This window comes from Symphalangus syndactylus, chromosome 15, assembly GCF_028878055.3.
Source record: "Symphalangus syndactylus isolate Jambi chromosome 15, NHGRI_mSymSyn1-v2.1_pri, whole genome shotgun sequence".
Lineage (NCBI taxonomy): Eukaryota > Metazoa > Chordata > Mammalia > Primates > Hylobatidae > Symphalangus > Symphalangus syndactylus.
This window is the reverse complement of record NC_072437.2, coordinates 86922729-86943882: the sequence shown is the minus strand read 5'-3', so window position 1 is coordinate 86943882 and position 21154 is coordinate 86922729. Positions and strand designations below refer to the sequence as shown.

At 44.8% G+C, this 21154-nt stretch overlaps 2 protein-coding genes, 1 long non-coding RNA gene and 1 pseudogene across 5 annotated transcripts in view; 2 read left to right on the top strand and 2 right to left on the bottom strand.

Annotated features, from left to right (window-relative positions):
- The window catches only part of LOC134732660 (uncharacterized), a 45086-nt gene extending 24043 nt beyond the window's left edge, over positions 1 to 21043 (top strand). Inside the window, exons 2-3 of the long non-coding RNA XR_010116057.1 lie at positions 18629 to 18750; positions 20684 to 21043. This is a non-coding gene — a long non-coding RNA (uncharacterized lncRNA). The remainder of the gene's footprint in view (positions 1 to 18628; positions 18751 to 20683) is intronic.
- MLNR (motilin receptor) lies at positions 3130 to 5208 on the bottom strand. The gene is made up of 2 exons (XM_055244306.1): positions 4308 to 5208; positions 3130 to 3506 (listed from the first exon to the last, which is right to left on the bottom strand). Exons 1-2 carry the CDS (start codon positions 5206 to 5208, stop codon positions 3169 to 3171), a joined length of 1239 nt encoding a protein of 412 aa, XP_055100281.1. The 3' UTR covers positions 3130 to 3168.
- LOC129463608 (prolyl 3-hydroxylase OGFOD1-like) lies at positions 12710 to 15327 on the top strand (annotated as a pseudogene).
- FNDC3A (fibronectin type III domain containing 3A) overlaps positions 15940 to 21154 on the bottom strand; it is a 231509-nt gene continuing 226294 nt past the window's right edge. For all 3 annotated transcript variants that reach the window (XM_055244290.2, XM_055244289.2, XM_055244291.2), the window contains one exon: positions 15940 to 18449. In XM_055244290.2, the coding sequence (XP_055100265.1) occupies positions 18135 to 18449 (315 nt within the window). In that variant the 3' untranslated portion in view covers positions 15940 to 18134. The remainder of the gene's footprint in view (positions 18450 to 21154) is intronic.

Here is a 21154-nt window from a genome sequence, read left to right as displayed (position 1 = left end):
TGGTAAATATTTGCCATGGGAATGAATGAAATACAAACCCTCTTCCAAGGTTGGCAGCTCACCTAACAAAAGTGGTTCCGCCTGCAGAAGGGAGAGGGGGCTCAAAGAGAAGTGGCTGGAATGCCAGCACGGGTCTCTGTTGGGGTGGAGGGAGTGGCTGGTCCGTAGCCTCCATGATTACCACCCTGGGTCGGGTGGGTAGGGAGCCCTAGACTGGAAACCAGAGCTCAGTGATTTTCCTGCTCCAGTGATTTGCTGACTTGGAGCCAGTTGTCGGTGTAAGAACAGAGAAAAACTTTAGATCTTAGAACAACTTTTTAAACATTTTCCACCTGACCCACAGTTAGAATACATTTATTTTGTGAACCGGGAAAGACACCAACCAAAACATAATTGAAACAAAAGTTTCACAGCACAATAGTTACCTTATTACATGTGATGCACAATGGACTGTATTCTTGTCCACGCTGTTCCATTAAAGAAAAATGTGACACACTTACTGATTTCACAGTCCACTAGTAGGCTGAGACCACACAAGAATCCTGAAGGAAGGGATGGCCTTCAGGCCCTCCATCTCAGGTACCATCCGGGAAGGGAAGGGTGATCCTCCCTATGCCCACACCTGGAAACATGCTTAAGTCCCAGGAAAGTGTCATGTAAATCCTTGTTTCCTAGATTCTGAATGAGAAAGCTCCAAAGAGAAGTCTTTGCTTCTACATTTATAATATTATACATGAGCCAGGTGTGGTGGCTCATGCCTGTAATCCCAGCACTTTGGGATGCTGAGGCAGGAGGATTGCTTGAGGCCAGGAGTTTGAGACCAGCCTGGGCAACACAGCAAGACCTCAACTTTACAAAAAACTAAAAAATTAGCCAGGCATGGTGATGCGTGCCTGTAGTCCTGCCTACTGGAGAGGCTGAGGTGGCAGGATGGTTCGAACCCAGGAATTTAAGGTTACAGTGAGCTATGATTGTGCCAGTGCACTCCAGCCTGGGCAACAGGGCGAGATCCTGTCTCTAAAAAAATAAAATAAAATATTATATACATCTCAATAAGGTTCTTTGCTGTGACCTTCCCTAGGGAGGTGGCCACTCCTGACTGCTCCAGAGAGGAGCTCCCATGAGCAGAAGGACTGTGGCAGCTGCTGTACTTAGTGCTACCAAGCAGAGAGTTATGGAGGCTCCAGGCTGGCACCTCCACTGTCAGAACCCCTACATCAGTGCTCCCCAAAGTATTTCTCACTCCATGAGATTTTACTAAGTGTTCTTGGGGAGGGAAGATGGGGAGTTGGTTCTGTGATAAAATAAGTCAAGGAAATGTTTGTTGAGACAACTTCTCAGAGCCTCTGACATGCTATGTTGTGTTATGTGTGTGAAATGTTTAGGGTGTGGTGGGGGGAACACAATGTGGTATTTTCCTGCCGTATTTAACCCCAGAACCATTTTTTCCAATAATCCCTGGAAATCTGCAGAACACAGTTTAGGGAATGCTTCTTGAAGTGACTGCAATCTGCTTCTTCCACTAGCTAGGAGAAAAAGCAAATGAGAGACTTCATTCCTGTGCCAATTGTGGACCGGGCTGGGGACTGAGCTAGGGCTTTGGCTAAGAAAATGAGAAGGCAACAGAACTTTGAGTGCATGTTGGGCAGACCCTTGTTATTTATGTATTCATCTTTTGTAGTTTTAACTGTTCAAAAGAGACTATGGTGGCCTGTGGCGGAAAGTAATTTAGACATTCACCGAAGCCACCCAAACTGTGGGCTGTGAAGCAGAGACATCAAGTCAGTGAATCAACGGAGCTGCCTCTCCAGCCTCCAAGTCTCAATGTGACTTTATGTCTATCTGTCATTATAAGTCTGAAGTTATAGCATTTGTCACTTTTCTGGTATTTGTAGATTTGAAGATTCATGAAGGTCTCAGGACAAATTCCTCATACAAATCAAGATCCTATTGTAATTTAGGTTTGAATTTATCAATCTGAAAGCCCCCCAAAAGGTCCCATGTACAACTGTGAAAGCTGTACCCGGCCCACATCTTGGGGGTGCCATTCATACAGAAGGTGGTGTGAGTGAAGCCCTTTGGAGCTGAGTGACAGCAGTAACCCTCTAAAAATATTTGTGTTTTAAACTGTAAAAAACAAAACAAAGTTACAGAGTTGTTGATCAGAATGTCCAGTGAGTTCTCTTTCACTCTTGACTAAATCCATTGGCTGCCATTTTTCAGTAAGGACAGCATCTTGGCTTGGGAGTAGGTGAGCAACTTAAACACTGGATTCAGATTCCCGCTCACCAGCTCCTGTTTGGGCAATCCAAGACTCACTTCCAAAACAGGAATGTTGACGACAGCACTCACCCCACCAAGCTGAGGTGAGATAAAGCATATTAAATAGCTCTTTACAAATGTCATTTGTAGTCACTGGAGAAAGCCATGTCCTGCTGAGCTCTCTACTCTCAAATGTTGATGCCCAAAGTTTGCCACCCCATGGCCAGTGGCACTGGGAAGGTCCCATGGGCAGTGTGAAGGAGAAGTGGGTTGCAACACAATTGCTTAGTACTTCTGAAAGAGGCTATTATTGTGCCTAAACTTTATGACTTGCTGTGATCTGGAGAGAGGTGGGACCCCTGAACACTGGAGTCTACCCAGAATTCCTTTTACTTCTAAAAGTTTTTGCAGCCATACATAGGTATTAAATCATTTCTTGGATCAAAACTGTCATTATCCTGGTTCCTTGTAGATGTACTGTTATATTTACATCCAAAACTTAAAAGTAAAATACATTCATGATCTCAGAGGTGGCAGTTTTGGGGCAGCATCTCTGTGTATCATTTAACTGTAAAATGAACAATCATCTTTCCGAAGAGTAGGAGAATGAGGACTTCATGAAACCATCACACAAGAGCACACTTTGAGATGTGGGATTTCATGATGGTAAAATCGACATCCCTTAGAAGGTACGTGGGAAGGAAACTAGAAAGGTTGGCACAGTTACATTTCATACCTTGGTTAAATAAATCATGCGGTCTATTTCTTAACAAACTGGCACAACTGCAACCCCCTTTCCATTCTTCTTAACAGGATCTGTTCCTCACTTTCAGTCTTTATTTCTCTACACACCTGTTTTCCCCGAAGTCTTAGAACTGCGAGAGGAGCCTGGCTTGGCCGTGCTGGTTACCCCGTCGTCTTCACGTTAGTGCTTGTCTCGGTGTAGCCCACCGTGTCTCCTCCAGTGTCCTCTGCAACTTCCCCCGCAGTGTCCCTGCTTTTGCGGAAGCCTCTCGGCTTGGACTTCCTTGCGAGCAGCAGTTTACAGGCTGCCGCTCTGTACTTCTTTGAAACGAGGTTGTAAAGGATTGGGTTGATAGATGCGCTCAGATAGAAAAGTTGCAGAGCGACGATGTTAAAGTACTGAGAGAAGTACATCATCCGCGAATCTTCCGTGTTTATGTAAATGATTCTGCCAACGTGGAAAGGCAACCAGCAAACTATAAATGCCAGAACCACCACCACTGCAATATAAGACACAGCACCGGGATTAAAAAAGCATTGGGAAGCAAATAAACCCCCCACTCCCACAAGGAACCATCTGCAATAACAAGTAACAGCAAAATAAATTAGAGAAAACTTCTACCTAGCCAGATCCTCAGCCCAGAAAAAAATGACCAGGCTGCAGGCTGCATGGATATTTGCTTTAAAACTGCATAGTAGGCTCCTATATGTGTTATCAAGGCTGGACATAAACCAGAAGGAGCAATTTCTCTGAACAAGCCGCCTTGGCAGGCTTCCTTCCACAAACCCACTTCGGAGACAAGTTTTCTGTTCTCTGTTGAAAAGAATTCTACAATAGGTCTGCACAATCTTTACTTTTTGATACGAGCAAGGTTTACTTTAGCCTTCAGCATCACTTAACATTAAATAAAAAATTTTAGCTTAATGAAATCTCCCTCGTCTTCTCAAGAGCACTGTGAGGACCCCTCATCTGTGGCATCTAACAGGTGGTTGGATTAAGAATTACCAACTCTCCTTTCTGGTCTCAGAAGCTCTGGAAAAGCACTGCTGGTTACTGAATCGAATCCGGGGATCCCACCCTCAAAGCGCCCTGGGGTCCCCCAGCGATCCTGGGGGACAGGACATGGTTTTCTCGGGGGACGGGAAGTACCGGCGGGTGGAGGCTGGAATCGAAATAGGAAAGGGAGCTGGAAGCGGCGCCCAGAGCTGGGCGAGCGGGGGAAGGGGACCCAGCGTTTGCGCGGCCCCCGGCGGGGCGGACTGCAGGCAGATGTCTTTGGAACCACGGTGGCTCCACTTACGCAGGACGCGGACGGTCTGCTGGTGGCCTCTCTCCCGCCCCGAGGCGGCCAGGCCTCGCAGCGGCCGCCGGCTGCTCCACAGCTCCCGCCCGATGAGCCCGTAGAGGATGCTGAGGCACAGAAAGGGCAGGAAGAAGTAGGCGGTGGTGACCCACAGCATGACACGCAGCGCGCCCAGCTGCGCGGGGCTTGGCCGGCATTCGCGGCTGAACAGCGCCGCGACCTCTGAGGTCTCGGGCCCCGACGGCGGGGACGGCGGTGGCGCCCGCGAGAGCCAGAGGGGTGGCGACGAGGCGAGAGGCGAGGAGGCGAGCCGCACGGTGCCATTGAGGCCCGGAACCACGGAGATGCCGGGGTCCTGCTCGACGCCCACCAGGAACAAGAAGGGCCCGGCAGAGAGCAGCGCCACGGCCCAGAGCACAGCGATGAGCGCGCGGACGCGGCGCCGGGTGACCAGTACGCGGGCGCGGAGCGGGCGGCAGATGGCCAGGTAGCGCTCGACGCTGAGCGCCGTCATGTGCAGCAGCGTGGCGTAGGTGCAGCCCTCGCCCACGTAGAGGGACAGGCGGCAGAGCAGCGGCCCGAACACCCAGGGCCGCGAGCGCCAGAGGCGGTACAGGTCGAAGGGCAGCCCCAGCAGGATGAGTAGGTCGGACACGGCCATGCTGCCCAGGTACAAGTTGGTGGTGGTCTGCATGTCCCGGTAGCGCCCGATCAGCAGCACGGTCACCACGTTGCCGCTCACCCCGACGGCGAACAGGCCCAGGCACACGGCGGTCACCGGCACCAGCGCCCCCAGGGGAAAGAGCGAGCAGCGGCGCTCGTCGCAAGGCGGCAGCGCGGCCCACCGCGGCTCCCGTGCGCCCTCGGGGCCGTCGCTGCCGTTCCAGGGGCTGCCCATGGGTGCTCCGCGCGGCCGCCGCGTCCCAGGTTGGGCTGGGAGCCTGGCGCGTGGTCCCTGTCTGTGAGCGCCTCTTTTCCCAGCCCGCGCGCTGCGGGCGCGGCCGGTCAGACGGCGGAGCGCTGCGCTGCGGGGCGCGGGAAGCGGCTCTGCGGGGTGGGCTCCGAGGCGCTCCCGAGCTGGCTGCGCGCAGTCTCCGCCCACGGCCGCGGCCCGCCCCGGCCCGGCCCTGCTCCCGCGCCCTCTCCTGGGCCCATGCAGTTCCAGGGCGCTTCCCTCTCCACCAACTGGAATACCCGGCGCCCTTAGCGCACGAGCCCTACCCGGTCAGGTGAGCGATGTCTGCACCCTAGAGAACTTTGGTTACAGGACCCAGCACCGTACGGGCGCTTTTGTCAGTCTGGTACACAGGGCACCTTCGAAGGGATCTGGTCTGGTGGCTGGTAGCTGCCGCTTGATGGTGGAGGAGGGCTCACGGTAATCCTCAGGAAGCCATAATGCTAAATAATAGGAGGGGAGTGTAGACAAGAATCTAGAGCCTCTCCTGTCTAATCCTGGCTCTACCACCGAGTAACTGCGTAATCTTGGGCTAGTCCTGGGCTCGCCCAGCCCAGTTCTCCTCTTCTGTAAATTCGCGAGTGGTGGAGGGAGCTGACCATATAATTGACAAAATAATTTTTTTTTTCTTTTTTATTTCTTTCTTTCTTTCTTTTTTTCTTCTTGAGACAGGGTCTCACTGTCGTCCAGGCTGGAGTGTAAGTGGCGCGATCACAGCTCACTGCAGCCTCGACCTCCCAGGCTCAAGCATTCCTCCCACCTCAGCCTCCTGAGTAGCTGGGAGCACAGGAGCGCCCACGCCCCGGCTAAATTTTGTGTTTTTTATGTAGTCAGGGTTTCGCCATGTTGGCCAGCCTGGTCTCGAACTCCTGACCCCAGGTGGTCCACCCGCCTCGACCTCCCGAAGTGCTGGGATTACAGGCGTGAGCCACCGCACCCGGCCGTGACCAGATAATTTCAAGGATCCTTGAGCATGTTTACTTATTATAAAGAACAAGACACATATTTACGTGGACACTAGAGAACTTTCACATGTGATATGTCTTTCTTATGTACAACATGTTTTATAAACTTAAAAAACTAGAGGATTTGTCAACACCGGAAAGAAAGAAAATTGGGGAAAGGGGCTAAAACGGATGTAAGCGTCTGTTCAGTGTGGTCTTAATAACAATAGCTAACACTTACTGAGAATTTACATGGATCTGGCCCTGTGCTCTCCATTTAATCCTCATGGCCTGGGGCGCTCCTTTCGCCCATGAACAAAGCGAGTCTCGCTTGAGATCAAGCAGGCAGTGAGAGGCGGGACTGGGATATGGGCTCCGGTTGGCCTAATCCCAGAGCTTGCAAGCCTGACGTCCCACTCACTGCCCAGCTCCACCCCCTCAGTGGCTTAAATCCTCAACCTCTTCTCTCGAGCCTCGATTCTGGACCTGACACCTGGCTTTTCCTAGGACAAGCTTCTCCTGCAGTTCTCTCTCACATGCAGACTGTGAGCTTGGAGGAGGGACACCTGTCGCCTTCCTCATCGCTGCTGTTTCCAGCGGTCCTAAAACCGCCCTCCCCAGCGCTTTCCCCCGTGGTCACCCGCAGTCCCTGAGGACCAGGTGCCTGCGCTCTCTTTCAAGCACTGCATCTGCGGCCGTTCACACCCATGGCGAGTCTTGGAATGCCTTGGCCTCTAGTTCGTTGACCTCCTTTCCACCTATGACCTTGCTCTGCACCCGATCTCAGCCGCGCCTGTCGACGGACCTTACACCTCACGGTTGCCAGGGTCTGCCAGCCTTCCTCTACCTCCACTTCAGTCAGCCCTCTTTCTGACCTCCGCCTGCTCTCTTTTTAGCTCTCTTCCCCTAGCACCTCAGTTCCGGTAATCCTTCAACCCACTGCGACCTCCATCGGTGGCTCCTCCTTCCTTTTCCCGGTCCCTTGCCTGCCCCATGTCTTCACTTTCTTCCTTTACCCAACGTCAATTCCACGGGCAGTCGCCATCACTCCCACACAGACGCCCTCGACTACCCTGCTCTTTTCTCCATTGTCAGCCTCGTCCATCCACCAGGAGCACCACCACCCTGGTGAAGCGGAATTCCCTGCCTACTCCTTGCGTGCTCTCACATGGCGTTGTTTCACTTGAAAGCACAACCTCTAGCGGGGTGCTTCGTTCCCCCGGCCTTCCCAACTCTCATCTGACCTCATTCACTCTCCCACCACCAGGCTACTGGTTTATACCCCCTCCTCTCTCCTTAGACCCAACACCCCCCACCCCCTCCTTTGGGAGGTTTCCTTGCAGCCTGTTTCTCTGAAGATAACTACCACACCCCCAACCTCCGCTCACGCTCCCCTGGGACAGTTGGTGGTACTTGCAGCTGAAGTCAGCTCTGCCCCTTAAGCGCTCCTTTCTCCTCCTCCAGACATCACTGAGTCAATTCTCTTTCTCTGTCTCTTGTCATCAGTTTTTCTCTTCTGGATCATTTTCATGCAAAACTCCTCAAAATAGTTTCTGTACTCACGGTTTCCACTTTTTCTTCCTCCCTGTCTCCTCCGCCTAGGCAGAGAAAATGTAATTTCTTCATTTATAGTTGATTTGATTTTCCCCTGTGCTCTCAACAAGAGAAATGAATGCTCTAGCCTGGGTAAGGCATGGTCCAGGCGGATCAGTTAAGCAGCCCCTCTGGGCAGTGTTCAGTTCTCTCAGACATCATGCCTTTCCTCAAGGTGGCCCAGGTGTACGGGGAGAGGGGTCAGTGGCTTAAAGCTAGAGGGAGAGGTCCTTATGAAGCTTCACGCCGGCTTCTGGGGTGTCAGGGGCTGGCATTTGCTAGACTCCAGTTCCATGTCCCCTTCCTGCTTGGTCACCAGTGGCTCTGCTAGCCTTGGGCGCAGGGGCCTGTGGCTAGTGAAGAGGTGGCTTCTTTCTTGGACTCATGATGCTTTCAGGAGCACTTGACATCTTCCCCATGGCTCTCATGGGCTGTGAATCCCTGAGTCTCTTTGGTTTTTCCCATTTGCTCCTTGGCCTGATGGACTACCCCAGCCTCTGCTGAAGGCTCCCTTATTCCCTTCCACACCCACCATGGTGGCACTGAGGCAGGCTCACTGCATCTGCAGTCAGTATCCTGGCTGTTGTGAATTACTCACCTCCATTCAGGCACTCCCTCTCTCTATTGTATTTTCTCCATATTGCTTATTATCAACTGACATGCTATTTAATTTACTTAGCTATTTGTTTATTATCTATCTCTATCTCCCAACATTATGTGCACCAGAAGGCAGGGCTTTAATCATCTACTGTGTTCACTGCTGTTTCCTTAGTGCCTGGCACAAAGTGAGAATTTAATAAATATTTGTTAACTTGGAGAATGAATGAGCTTCTGCAGAACCAGGTACCATTGTTTTCTTTACAATTCCTAGCCATTAAAACAGTGCTCTGATTGTAGTGGGTGCTCAGTAAGTAGTCACTGATACTTCAGCTTAAGACAGAATACTGATATGGAGAGGTGGAGACCCAGCGGGCTTTTTTGATAACATTGCTACGCTGAGGTTCAAACATAACTTGGCCCTTAGGACATATCTGAGCTCTTATGATGAGTTGGCATTCAATGTTTTAGGAAGGAATAGGACCAGATCTGTTTTCTACTTTGTGTTTCTGTAGACATTCACCAGCTTCCTGACTTCATAGTTCATCTAGTGAGAGGAAGAGGAAGTTCTCAGTAGACCGGGAGCATGGGCATCTCTCTTCTTTACTCTTTGAGTACCTCTCTGCCTGTAACTCATGTGGGGCAAGGGTGGGTCTAGGTTTGGCCCGGCTATGGCCTGCGTCCCCAGAGGCAAGAGGTTGGTGTCATCAATAGGCTCTTGGCCTCGGGCTGGAGGCCTCACTGGTTGGCTTTTGATGAATATAAAGGGATGGTCTGGGTGAATATAAAGCTAATGCTTGCTGTGTGCAAGGCACTGTTCCAAGTACTTTCATATCTGAATGCATTTAATCCTCCACAGCAGTCCAAGGCAGGAGGTTCTTTTAGTATCTCTATGTTAGAGATGAGAAGAGCAAAGCACAGAGAAGTGACCCCAGATCACTGGGACAGCCAGGAAGGGTGGTGCTGTCCACTTCCAGAGTCCATGGGCATAACCACTGTGCTGGGTGGCCTCTTGCTATATAGACCATAGCACCACCAGCTGCAGAGAATGCTAGGTTATGATCTGGATTCTGCTAGGAAAATGTCTTCCAGTTTGTATCTCAGAAATCAGATTTTATGGGCAAATTGAAGAATCTGGAAAGTTGTGAGGAGCATTAAAATAGATCCATAACTTGTATAATAGTTTACTTATGGAAACTTGTGAACACTCCACAGGCTTTACACTCTTTTCCCCACGTAAGAGCAAGGCATGAAGTTTGTAGAGATGGGGATCTCCCTAGATTGCCCAGGCTGCTCTTGAACTCCTGGGCTCAAGTGATCCACCCTCCTCTGCCTCCCAAAGTGCTGGGAATACAGGTGTGAGCCATCGAGACTGGCCATTTCATAATGTTTTGAACCAACCTTTTACAATTGGGAAATTTCATGTAAAGTTCCGGATTGTCAGCATGATATCTTGGGCCTGGACAGACCAAATTCTTTTTTTTTTTTTTTTTTTTTTTGAGACGGAGTCTTGCTCTGTCACCCAGGCTGGAGTGCAGTGGCGCAATCTCGGCTCACTGCAAGCTCCGCCTCCCGGGTTCACGCCATTCTCCTGCCTCAGCCTCTCCAAGTAGCTGGGACTACAGGCGCCCGCCACCACGCCCGGCTAATTTTTGTATTTTTAGTAGAAACGGGGTTTCACCGTGGTCTCGATCTCCTGACCTCGTGATCCGCCTGCCTCGGCCTCCCAAAGTGCTGGGATTACAAGCGTGAGCCACCGCGCCCGGCCCAGACCAAATTCTTTAATAGCTCCCAAGGACATCCATAAAATATTGTTGTAAACCAGGCACATGCCGCAGGCTGAGAGGAGTGGTAACATCCAGGGAGGTGTGGGAGTTTGAGAAGGAAGCATTGTCTTGCAAAACTGGAAGCTGTGGCAGCTCTGAGCTCATGTTCTCCAAAGGCCGCCACCTGCAGCCTGTAGGCTGGTGCCACTCTGCAGGCACCCCACAGCTGTCACCACACAAAAGGCATCTGTGGCTTCACACTCAGCCCCTTCCTCATTCACATGACCCACTGGGTCCTCTAGACCCCAGGCACCAGGAAATGGTATCTTTAGTAAAATGCAGAGATAGCAAAGCTGACCCTGGAAGGGAGCCCCTGGCAGAGAAGTTCAAGGCCAGCTATTTCCCAATCTCACCGCCAGGACCTGGCCACCACATTGACCAGGGTCTCGGTCTTTCCTAGGTTTTCTCTTTACACAGCAGGGACATGGCAGGGCAAATTCAGGCAAGACTTTTGTGGAGTGCAGATTCCTATTACTCTGTGGCTGTTGCTTTAGCAGTTTTTCTGTTAGCCCCAGTTTCTCCTGAGAGACAGACAGGCTCAGCGTGGCAACAATTACCAAGGGGGATGGTGGAGAGGGAGCAAGCCCTTGGAAGCATGGGTGGGAAGAGGTTATAGGCCTTATACTACTGCATATGAACATTCTTACTGTGCAGCTGCTGCCATTGATAAACTGTGAAACTGAAAAGGTAATTTCTTCTTTAAGACCTCTGTGTCATCCTAGAAGGATTAAGAATGAGATAGAGCTGATAACTTGGGTGTGGGCAGGCCAAACTGTTTAATCACACTCAAAGACATCCATCAAATATTCAGTTGTAAGCCAGGCACATGTCACAGGCTGAAAGGAGTGGTAGCATCCTGGGAGGTGTGGGAGTTTGAGAAAAAAGAGACAAGTTGGCCTCTGTCCTTAGCAAAATGAACTTATTGACTACGTCAGTTTTATGGACTTGATGCCCAGGATTCTCTAGTCTTATGTTACCTGTTATCAGTTTATAGGTTTTATATTCCCTTCTTAAACAATTCAGGTGAAATTCACATAAAATTAACCATTCTGAAGTGACAAACTTACTGGCATTTAGTGCCTTCAGAGTTGTGCAACCACTACCTCTGTCTGGCTCCTAAGAATTTCCATCAACCCAGCACCCACTGAGCAGTTACTCCCCATTTCCTCCTTCCTCCAGCCCTGGCATCCACTAATCTGTCTCTATGGATTTACTCATTCTGGATATTTAATACAAATGGAATTGTATAATATGTGACTTTCTGTGTCTGGCTTCCTTCATCGTAGCGTGTTTTTGAGGTTGGTCCACATGGTAGCTATATTCATTTTTGAACACGTCAGCATGTCTTAGTTGTGGTAAGTGGCAAAAACAGCATTTTCATCCTTGGATGAATATTTAAGACGGGCTATCCTTAAGGACTGACTGTGGGCTCAAAATGGTAGTAAAAGTATCAGGGGATGAAATTCAAGAGGAAAGAAATTAGGGTTTCTCATTTAGTCTGTTATGCTTATACCAGATTCTTCTCATCTGATTTCTTTCTGTTCAATCCTTAGAGGGGTGTGTCTTGTTTTGCATACGAGGAAGTGCTTAGCACCTTGCCTAGCAAACAGGTGGTACTCAATCAATAAATGCTATCATAAACGCACTATTAAAGTCAATTAAAATTAATTTTGATTTCCTAGAGTTTATAAATTTTGGGCCAGACAGCAGAGGATAGTGGTCAAATGTGGGAGCACGAGACCTGGATCAAACCCCAGCTTCATCATTTATTAGCCATGAGATCTGTAGCAGAGTGCTTGACTTCTCTGTGCTGCAGATAATGCTTACTAGAGCAATTAAGAGGGCTGTATGAGATGCCCAAGGTAAAGAACTGAACATAATGCTTAGGACACATTAAATGGTCGACAGATCCTAGCCATAATGATTTGAATGGGCCACATGGCTTCAAAATCTGTTCAGTTTTGAAACCCTTTTCTCTTGGCAAATTGCCCATAGTAAGTAGAAATGGCACAATCGCCCTGTTTATGAGACAAAAAATAGCCATTATAGCATCTAAACATTTGAAGGCGCCACTCTGGACACAGAATTTGATGACCACCTTGTTGAAATCTTGGTTCTTTTGTTGATTTTCTTTTTTCTGCCAAGTTTTTTCTCCCACCTTAGGAGCATCAGAGAGAAAATGATAAATAAACGAAAGGGATACACATTCTCAAGGGCATGTACTTACAAAATGTATATGAAAATAGAATACTTAAAAACTCTCTAAAAACATGAGGCATCATCTTTTTTGATGATGGGAGTTAGGTTACAGAATCACTGCTTAAGTTTGGGGGAACTCTTTCCTTTTTTTTTTTTTTTTTTTTTTGAGATGGAGTCTCGCTCTGTCATCCAGGCTGGAGTGCAGTGGCACGATCTTGGCTCATTGCAACCTCCGCCTCCCAGGTTCAAACGATTCTCCTGCTTCAGCCTCCTGAGTAACTGGAATTACAGTTGTGCACCACCATGCCCAGCTAATTTTTGTATTTTTAGTAGAGACGGAGTTTCACCATGTTAGCCAGACTGGTCTCAAACTCCTGACCTTGTGATCTGCCCACCTTGGCCTTCCAAAGTGCTGAGATTACAGGCATGAGCCACCACACCCAGCCTATTTTCTTTTGAAGCCTGTTTGCCTCCTTGAGCTACCATGTCAATGGAATCTTCCTGCAGAAATAATCTTATAATGGTGAGATGCAAGGGATTTGTGTTGGAAACCAACCCATGGAATGCTCAAACAGGATGCATAAGACTCCTATTTCCAATCTACAGAAGAAAAAAGAGGTGACTTGCAATCATACTGTCAAATCAGTATTATACCCTACTCAAACTGGACTCATGCTTAGCTGCTTCTGTGATGTTCCTATTTCCAGACTCTCCTTCCCCAGCCCAACATTTTGAACTCTATCATGGTACTTGGAGTTGTGGCAATTAAGAGATCTACATGGATTTTAAAAGCACTGAGTCATGCGGCATGGCTTTGTACCTTGTGAGGAGATGAGTGGGAAATGGCCAGTGGAGCCCGGCCGGACCCGGGTGGGAAAAAAGGGAAAGAAGGAGGTGATGGTGGAATTTTCGGATGCTGTCATGGAGGAAACCTTGAAACAGCAGATGGTTGAGGCCTGGAGCTGTGGGACACCATTCAGCTACGAAGCCATTGTCAGGGACATGGACCCCTTTCTTCACTGCGTGATCCCAAACTTCATCCAAAGACGACTTCTTGGAAGGGCTTCAGAAGGAACTTATGAACTTGGATTTCCATGACAAGTATAATAATTTATATAAGTTCCAGCAGTCTGATGATTTAAAGAAGAAGGCCTCACATCTCTCCTTTAAGGAAAATTCTGTTTGAAGATTTCTGGTCCTGGCTTTCTGGTATTTCTAAAATTTACTGGGAACCAACCATTGATGTGTCCTGTGCTAAATATGAATTCACTGATGCCCTGCTGTGCCATGATGATGAGCTAGAAGGTCACTGGATCGCCTTTATCCTGTACCTGGTTCTTTCCTGGGACAGGAGCCTGGGGGGTACCCTGGACCTGTACAACATTGATGAACACTTTCAGCCAAAGCAGATTGTCAAGTCTCTTATCCCTTTATGGAACAAACTGGTTTTCTTTGATCTGCAGTGTCCTTTCACCAGGTGTCTGAAGTCCTGTCTGAAGTCACGTTTGTCTGTAAGTGGCTGGTTTCATGGTCCTTCACTGACTAGGCCTCCCAACTACTTTGAACCCTCTCATACCTTGGAGCCCTCACACCCCACAAGAACATGAAATTTTGTTTGATTGGATCAACCTTACTTATCCAGACATGGATTACCAAGTTGAAACTCAAGAAGAGTTTGATGAAAGTTCTGAAATTTTCCTAAGAAATTTCTTAAGCCTGAAAAACTTGCAAACGTCTGTGAGGCCTTGGAGAATGGAGATGTGGAAGAGGGCAGCTGAGGTCCCCCTAAGGTTTTTTTTTTTTTTTTAATCTTGGCTTACTGCAACCACTGTTTCCTGGGTTCAAGCAATTCTCCCGTCTCAGCCTCCCGAGTAGCTAGGATTATAGACACCTGGCATCATGCCCAGCTAATTTTTCTATTTTAGTAGAGACAGGGGTTTCACCATATTGACCAGGCTAGTCTTGAACTACTGACCTCAGGTGACCTGCCTACCTCGGCCTTCCAAAGTACTAGGATTATAGGCGTGAGCCACCGTGCTTGGCCAACAAAAGATTTTATGAGAAAGCTGAGGCGAGTAAGCTTCCTAATATATTGAAGGAGTGCATGAAGGCATTTTGCTCTGAGGCACTATTCTTGCTGCTCACCAACTTGACAGGCCTGAAGCTTCACTTCTTGGCTCCTTCGGAAGATGAGACGGATGACAAAAAAGAGAAAGCAGCAGCCTCTGCTGCCGATAGAACTGAGGAAGGGACTGGCCATAGCCCTCCTGAGCCAGAGAATAATCAGGCAGCCATCAGCATCAACGCCAACAGAGCCATGACCAGACAGACCCAGAGTCAGAGGAAAACGAAACAAAGAATGAATCAGGTGTTCCCACATGCCAAAGGGAACTGAGGCGTTGAAAGACTGGTCACCACACTTTTAATTCGTGACCATGGCAAGGCTGATTTTGCCCTAGACTTAATTCTCCACTGTGGCTGTGAAGGCTGGGAGCCAGAATATGGTGGTTTTACTTCTTACACTGCCAAAGATGAAGATGAAGAGCTGCTAACGGTGAATCCAGAAAGCAATTCTTTGGCATTGGTCTCCAGAGATAGAGACTCTGAAATTTGTCAAGCATATTAACCACTGAAGCCTGGAACAAAAGAAAACCTTCCCAAACACAACAGGTTTCTGGGACTTTTCATTTATCTATTATGAATGACAGCACTGGGCAAAGCTGAACAAAAACATGATCCTTCATCAGTACTGGGAAGTCTGGAAGAGCTAAGCCTGGAGTGAAGGAGAGCTACATGGTAGCTTGCCTGACAGTGTTATTAAAACTGGTTGTCCTTTAATAGGACTCATAATGATTGTCCTCAACCTAGACCTTGAAGCTATGTACTTATCTCTTGAATAAAAAAAAAAAGTTGGCTTTATTTTAAACATTGAGTTCTCCTCTTTCCATATTGGCTTCTTCAGTGAATTTTTCAATGATTTTTTTTTATGGTGGTAAAATATTTGTAACATAAAATCTACTAGCTTACCCATTAAAAAAAGAAAAAAAAAAAGGCACTGAGTGTCCATCCCCAGGAGGAAGTCCTTGGGATGGAAATTTTAATGGGGGATGAGTGAGAGAATGTTGGATTTTCTGGTGGAAGGCAGACCCGGCAGTGCCACTAACAGGAAGGTTCTGGGCCTCCGGTGGTGGGTGAAAGAAGGTACTAGAAAATAGGGATGTGGGAAAGGCAAGGTTAGGGATTTTCTTCCCACTGGGAAGTTTACCTTAGACTCACTGTATTCTTTATATATGGAAAGGAAGTAAGATATTTCATGAGTTGCACAAAATCAAGTCACTAGGATAAAACTTCTAATTTCATTCTTTACTGGGCTTTATATAATAAATATATATCCTCTCATGTTGAAGATTTGTATACTGTTGGGAAAAATGTTTTAAGCTCATTGGAAGGGGGAGACTATAACATTTCATTTTCTTAAACAGGTAGCAAATAATGAATATATATGAATAAACATCTCAAAAAGAATGATACAACTTTTATTTTCCATGGATTTTACAGATACTTTTGCTACATAGTTTATGTGTTTTTATGAGTTTTTTTTTTCATTTGTATGAAGTTCATTCAGCCTTATACAATTTTAAGGTGATATGTTTGGTAGTGTATCTATAATCTTTAAAAAGTTTAGAGTTTTTGGAATGTACAGTATATGAGGTAAAATCAAGATTACATTAAAAATTGTTTTCTCCTCTGCACTAATTTTGCAGTGAGGCTCAAATGGCAAGTATACTATTAAATGACATTTACTATCAAAAATAGGAGGTTCATTTGAATTACTATGAAAAACATAAGCCACTGTAACTTGACACAGTGGCACATTTTACCATTTTAGACATTCAACTATATATAAATCTCTGGGCTATTACACTCAGACTCATTTGTACTGCCAAATGTGGCACTTTAAAGAAGTTTCTAGAAAACAATCGCAATCACTGTTGTTTTTGGGGAAGGTTATCACCCTATACATAAGAGATTAAATTTAAATAAAATGTAAACATACAGTATATTATAGTGACAGGTCATTCTTACCACTTAGGCCAAGTTTATCCATTTCTTTTTTGAACAAGGGTTAATGTTTTTCTACAGCACAGATCATTTGACATAAAACTGTTACAATACATGCCCATTCTATTATAAAAGAAATTCTTCAGAGATCTTCAAAGCACAAAACGTACGTTCTTTTTTCAAAGACTGACAGAAGTGCTTAATAATCACTAAAATGCCAACCTCAGCAACTAAAAATTAGTGATTTGCTATCCTAAAATTCAAATAATAAATTAAAAAAGCTAGTTACAGGTGTTTTACGGATAACAGATGTGCTAAAACAAGAACTGTAGATAGTTTCATTATAAACTGTATTATTACTGGCAGTCATCGACATCTAGGCAAGATGTACAACGTGATACTTGACAAAATTCAGTCTGATCATCCAATAACTCACAAATGCAAGCTCACAAAACATTAATGAATTATGCAATTGCAAAGTGCTCTAATGCAACATTAACCACATGCAATCAACAATTTGGAACAGCATCCAAACAGACATTATACACTAAACGTTTAGTTTTCAAGAAAGAAAGCAGCTTGAAGTTTACTGGTGCAAATTAATTTTGTCTTCAGATTTGGTGCCCCAAACAAAAAGGTTAGGTTTGATTATGAATTCTGATGGTGGTGGCAGCAGTTATGGGAGAAGCAGCAGAAACTTATGGGAGTTCTTCAAAATTAGCCTATACCAGACAGAGTGAGTGTATGTGTGTAATATATATTTCTACACTTGTTATGTGTGTATGTGTACACTTGTTATATGCCATATATGTACGTGTATACCCTTATACACGTACATATAGTTCAAAGGTTCACAAAACAGAAGCCAAATGGGTTTGAAATTCAATTTACTTTTATGATTACTTTTTAAAAAGTATTTAAAAGCACTCAGTTCTTTTCCATGTTCTCAAGACCTGAAGAGGTACTTTTTGAGTAAACATCAAAATATTTTTAGGCCAAGTAAACTGTCTGTTCTTTAAGTACTTATCTGTGAATTCATGAATATATATTTATAATGAAGAACTCCACATTTATCAAAGAAGCTTTTCTTCATGTATACTCTTTAATCCAGTTTTTGTTTCTAAGCCCCTCCAGTTACTCATCATAATCCCACTTACCAAATAATTAAGACAAATGAGGAGGTAGAAATATAGCACTAGATTGCTTTCACAGCATCAGACTTTAACATTTTATATAGCATGTTAGTGTAAATTCTATTCATTCTGAATTTTTCACTTGGTAATAATCTTTAAAACAAATAGATCAGGTTATCACTGTTACACTCATGCCGATTGGTCAAAATATCCATTCTAAATTGTTGCCTCTTAGAAAGTTTTTCTATAAGAAGGCATGTTAAAAAAAGAGAGAGGGAAAGAAAAAAAGAAGACCCACCCTAACAAAAAAACCAAAATTGATACTTTTGTGGCTTGCATTCTAATAAAGTGCCAGCCTCTACCTAACCATATAAGCACTGAAATGGCAAAAATGATGTGCTATATAGTCTCAATGCCAGTGCTAAATGCCACTGTTTTTTATAAAAGCAATACAGAAATAATTTTAGTACATGACAAAATAAAATGTAATAGAGTTAAAAAATAAAGTTATATTTTCACTTGATTACAAAGTACTGAATGATAAAGGCAATCAAAATGGAAAAGAAAGCAAACAGCACAAGGATGACGGCAGCACACTGCTCGTCACTCAGTGCCCGTCGGGTCCTTGTGCTTTCCACAGTGTCTCTGTTGGTGCTGGCTGGTGGTTCAGTCCTCTGAGAGATGAAGAGCACTGTGGTGCTGTAGGGACCTACGAGGTCCTGGTGTCCCAGAGAGTCTTGGCACTGGCGAATGGCACATACACGGAAGCGATATTCACAGTTCAGCTGAAGGCTGGAATACCGGAAGGAAGAGTCGGGACCTTTGTAAATCTGTTAATGAAATATTAGAAGGAAGAATTACGTGTGAAGGCTGGACAGAAAATGTGTTAAAACTGGCTGGTGTTAGAATTGTTTTTGATGTGAAAGCCAGTGAATGCCATTGATTTTATCTTTTAAATGACATGTTAAAAATACCTATCCATTAAAGTACTTATCTGTTTGTTGCATAGGGGCAAGAGAAATTTCAAAAGCGAGGATGTGAGATCTACCCTTATACGGTTCACAGATGAGTTAAGGAGTGCTAGAGAACAAGCAAAATCAGTCCTCAAGCATTTTCCTGCTTTTCTCAAATGTAAGAAGTCATTTTTCCATGAAATCATTCCATCAAAGAAGGGATAGTGTCTACTTTTGCTTCCCCCATTATGTCTTTGTATAACTGATAAATTTCCATATAATTTCAAACATATCTGTAGAATGAAATGGGAAATGAATAAGGGGAGCTTTCTATAGGTGCCTATGGTAAATCACTGTATAAACCAGAGAGGTGAGATCACTTAGAATCAGAGAATAGGACCTCCTCTGCCATGCCTTACAAGGGAAATAAAAATAATTAAATTCCATGGATTTTCAGGGGAATGTGCTAGTAATTAACCTGTTTATGCCAGAGGTTGCAATTTTTTTGTGAAAAATCAGACCTTGGCAATAACCTTGATCAGTTGGATATAAATAACTACCACAAGCTTAGTGTTCCAATAATGGAACACTAAGCATAAATGGGTTAAGAAGCTATATACTAGAACTGTTCACCCCTGGCATCCAAGGTCTGCTCTACCACTTCACACTCCAGATGTGATTTTAGACCAACTATCTTAGTACAATAGGCATACTAGTAGTTAACATGTATGATAATTATGAGGATGAAATGAACTAATGCTTGTTAAAGCACTTAGCGCAGTGCTCAGCATGCAGTCACTGCTCAATCTGTAGGAGCTATCATTTCCAATAATGAGCAACCCCCTACCACTCATTCTGTAATTGAGAAAACCAAGGCTCATAGGGTTAAATGACTTGTGTTTCTCCAGTTAGTTGGTGGGCTACAAGTCAGAGGAACCAACACATGGGGGCTTTCAAGTACTTTTAGCTGCCTCAATTGTACCTGTGGTGTAAATCTAAATTTTTACATACTGCTTTGCTCTCAAAGTAAAGTAAGATCTCTGTCTCATTTTTCTATCTCCAGAATCCAGCATATAGTAGGTACTTAATAAAAGGCCATTAAATTAGTGAATTATTGGCAATAAAAATGTGGATGCTGATAACAATATATAAAGGAACTTACTGAAAGAAGCTTTAAGATAAATCTGAAAGAAAATGGTGACTATGCATTAGTTCTAAGGATGCATAATGTTTCAGGGAAGAGAATGTAGAAATGATCCATGTTTGGGAGATGGTACAGGTTGGGTATCCCTTATATGAAATGCTTGGAATCAGAAGCATTTCAATTTTTTTGATTTTGGAATAGTTGCATATTTACTAATTGAGCATTCCAAATCCAAAAATCTGAAATTGGAAATGCTCCAATGAGCATTTCCTTTGAGTGTCATATCAATCCTCAAAAAGTTTCAGATTTTGGGTGGAACATTTTGAATTTTGGACTTTATTTGGGATGCTTCAACCTGTAAAAGAATTCACTTAAACCAGAATGTTTTATGAGAAAGTAGTGTAAAATTGTATACATAACACTGAAGTAAATTTAGTAAAAATTAAAAATATGTATTTGTCTTATGGATATAATGGATGATTTTTGTCTTTATATTTTCCATGTGTCTTCATAAATACCATTCCATGGGCCCGGCAGTATTAGGTTAAGAAAGAAAAACCTCAACAAATGGCATGAGGGTGATAAGAGATCTGGTACAGAGAGGAAGAATACATTAATTACACTAGTTGGAAATTTAGGTTAATTCAAAAGGGACCACTGTAGGTGTATGACATTAAAACAGTGTTTATGGAATCCTAATCGTGAGGCTGTGTGAAGGACTGATGGGAGCTGAGTAGGACAGGGACTCTTGATGTACATGTAAAAAGTGATGAGGCCCTGATGTAGTTTTATGGATTTAGAAACAAATTCTGATTAAGAGTTGATAGGAAAAAAAAATTCATCTAAGAATTTAAAGCTTGGAGACCAAGATGATATTGGTGTCTATGACACTGATGAAGTAAAGATGTTGGAGAGGAGATATTGGGAGGGAAGATGATGGGATCAAGTTTTCAATTTTGTATTTCAGATGTGGGAAGACCTCTAAGCAGGAAGAGACACAGGTGGCTGTAGATACAGGACTGAAGAAAACAGATTAACTTGCTCAAGCTAATTTCAGAAGGTTTATACACCCAAGAAAAGTCATTCAAACAAGCCTCAAGCTTATTCATATACTACTCAAATGTGGAGTCCCTATTTCCTTTAAATGTGTAATACAATTATATTTTCTTTAATATTAATTTTGCTTCCTCCTTAGAAAGAAACCTACTTATCTGTAAATTACATTTCAAATCTAATTATCATGTCAATTTGCAGATGGCTTAATAAAGAAAAACAATCGCATGCCAGATTTAATCTGACTCTTTGGATCTTTTGTAATTTCAGTTAAGATATTACATATAGTAGTTACAACAGGACAATACTGGAATAAAACAAATGAAGGATCTTTTTTTTAGTGGAAGAGGAAAATACAAGACACAATGAAAACAACCCATCTTAA

Coding starts and splice junctions, on each gene's coding strand:
- MLNR (XM_055244306.1), bottom strand. CDS start 5,208: ATGGGCAGCCCCTGGAACGGCAGCGACGGCCCCGAGGGCGCACGGGAG. Junction 3,507..4,307: donor GCAGACCGTCCGCGTCCTGC/GTAAGTGGAGCC, acceptor CTTATATTGCAG/TGGTGGTGGTTCTGGCATTT.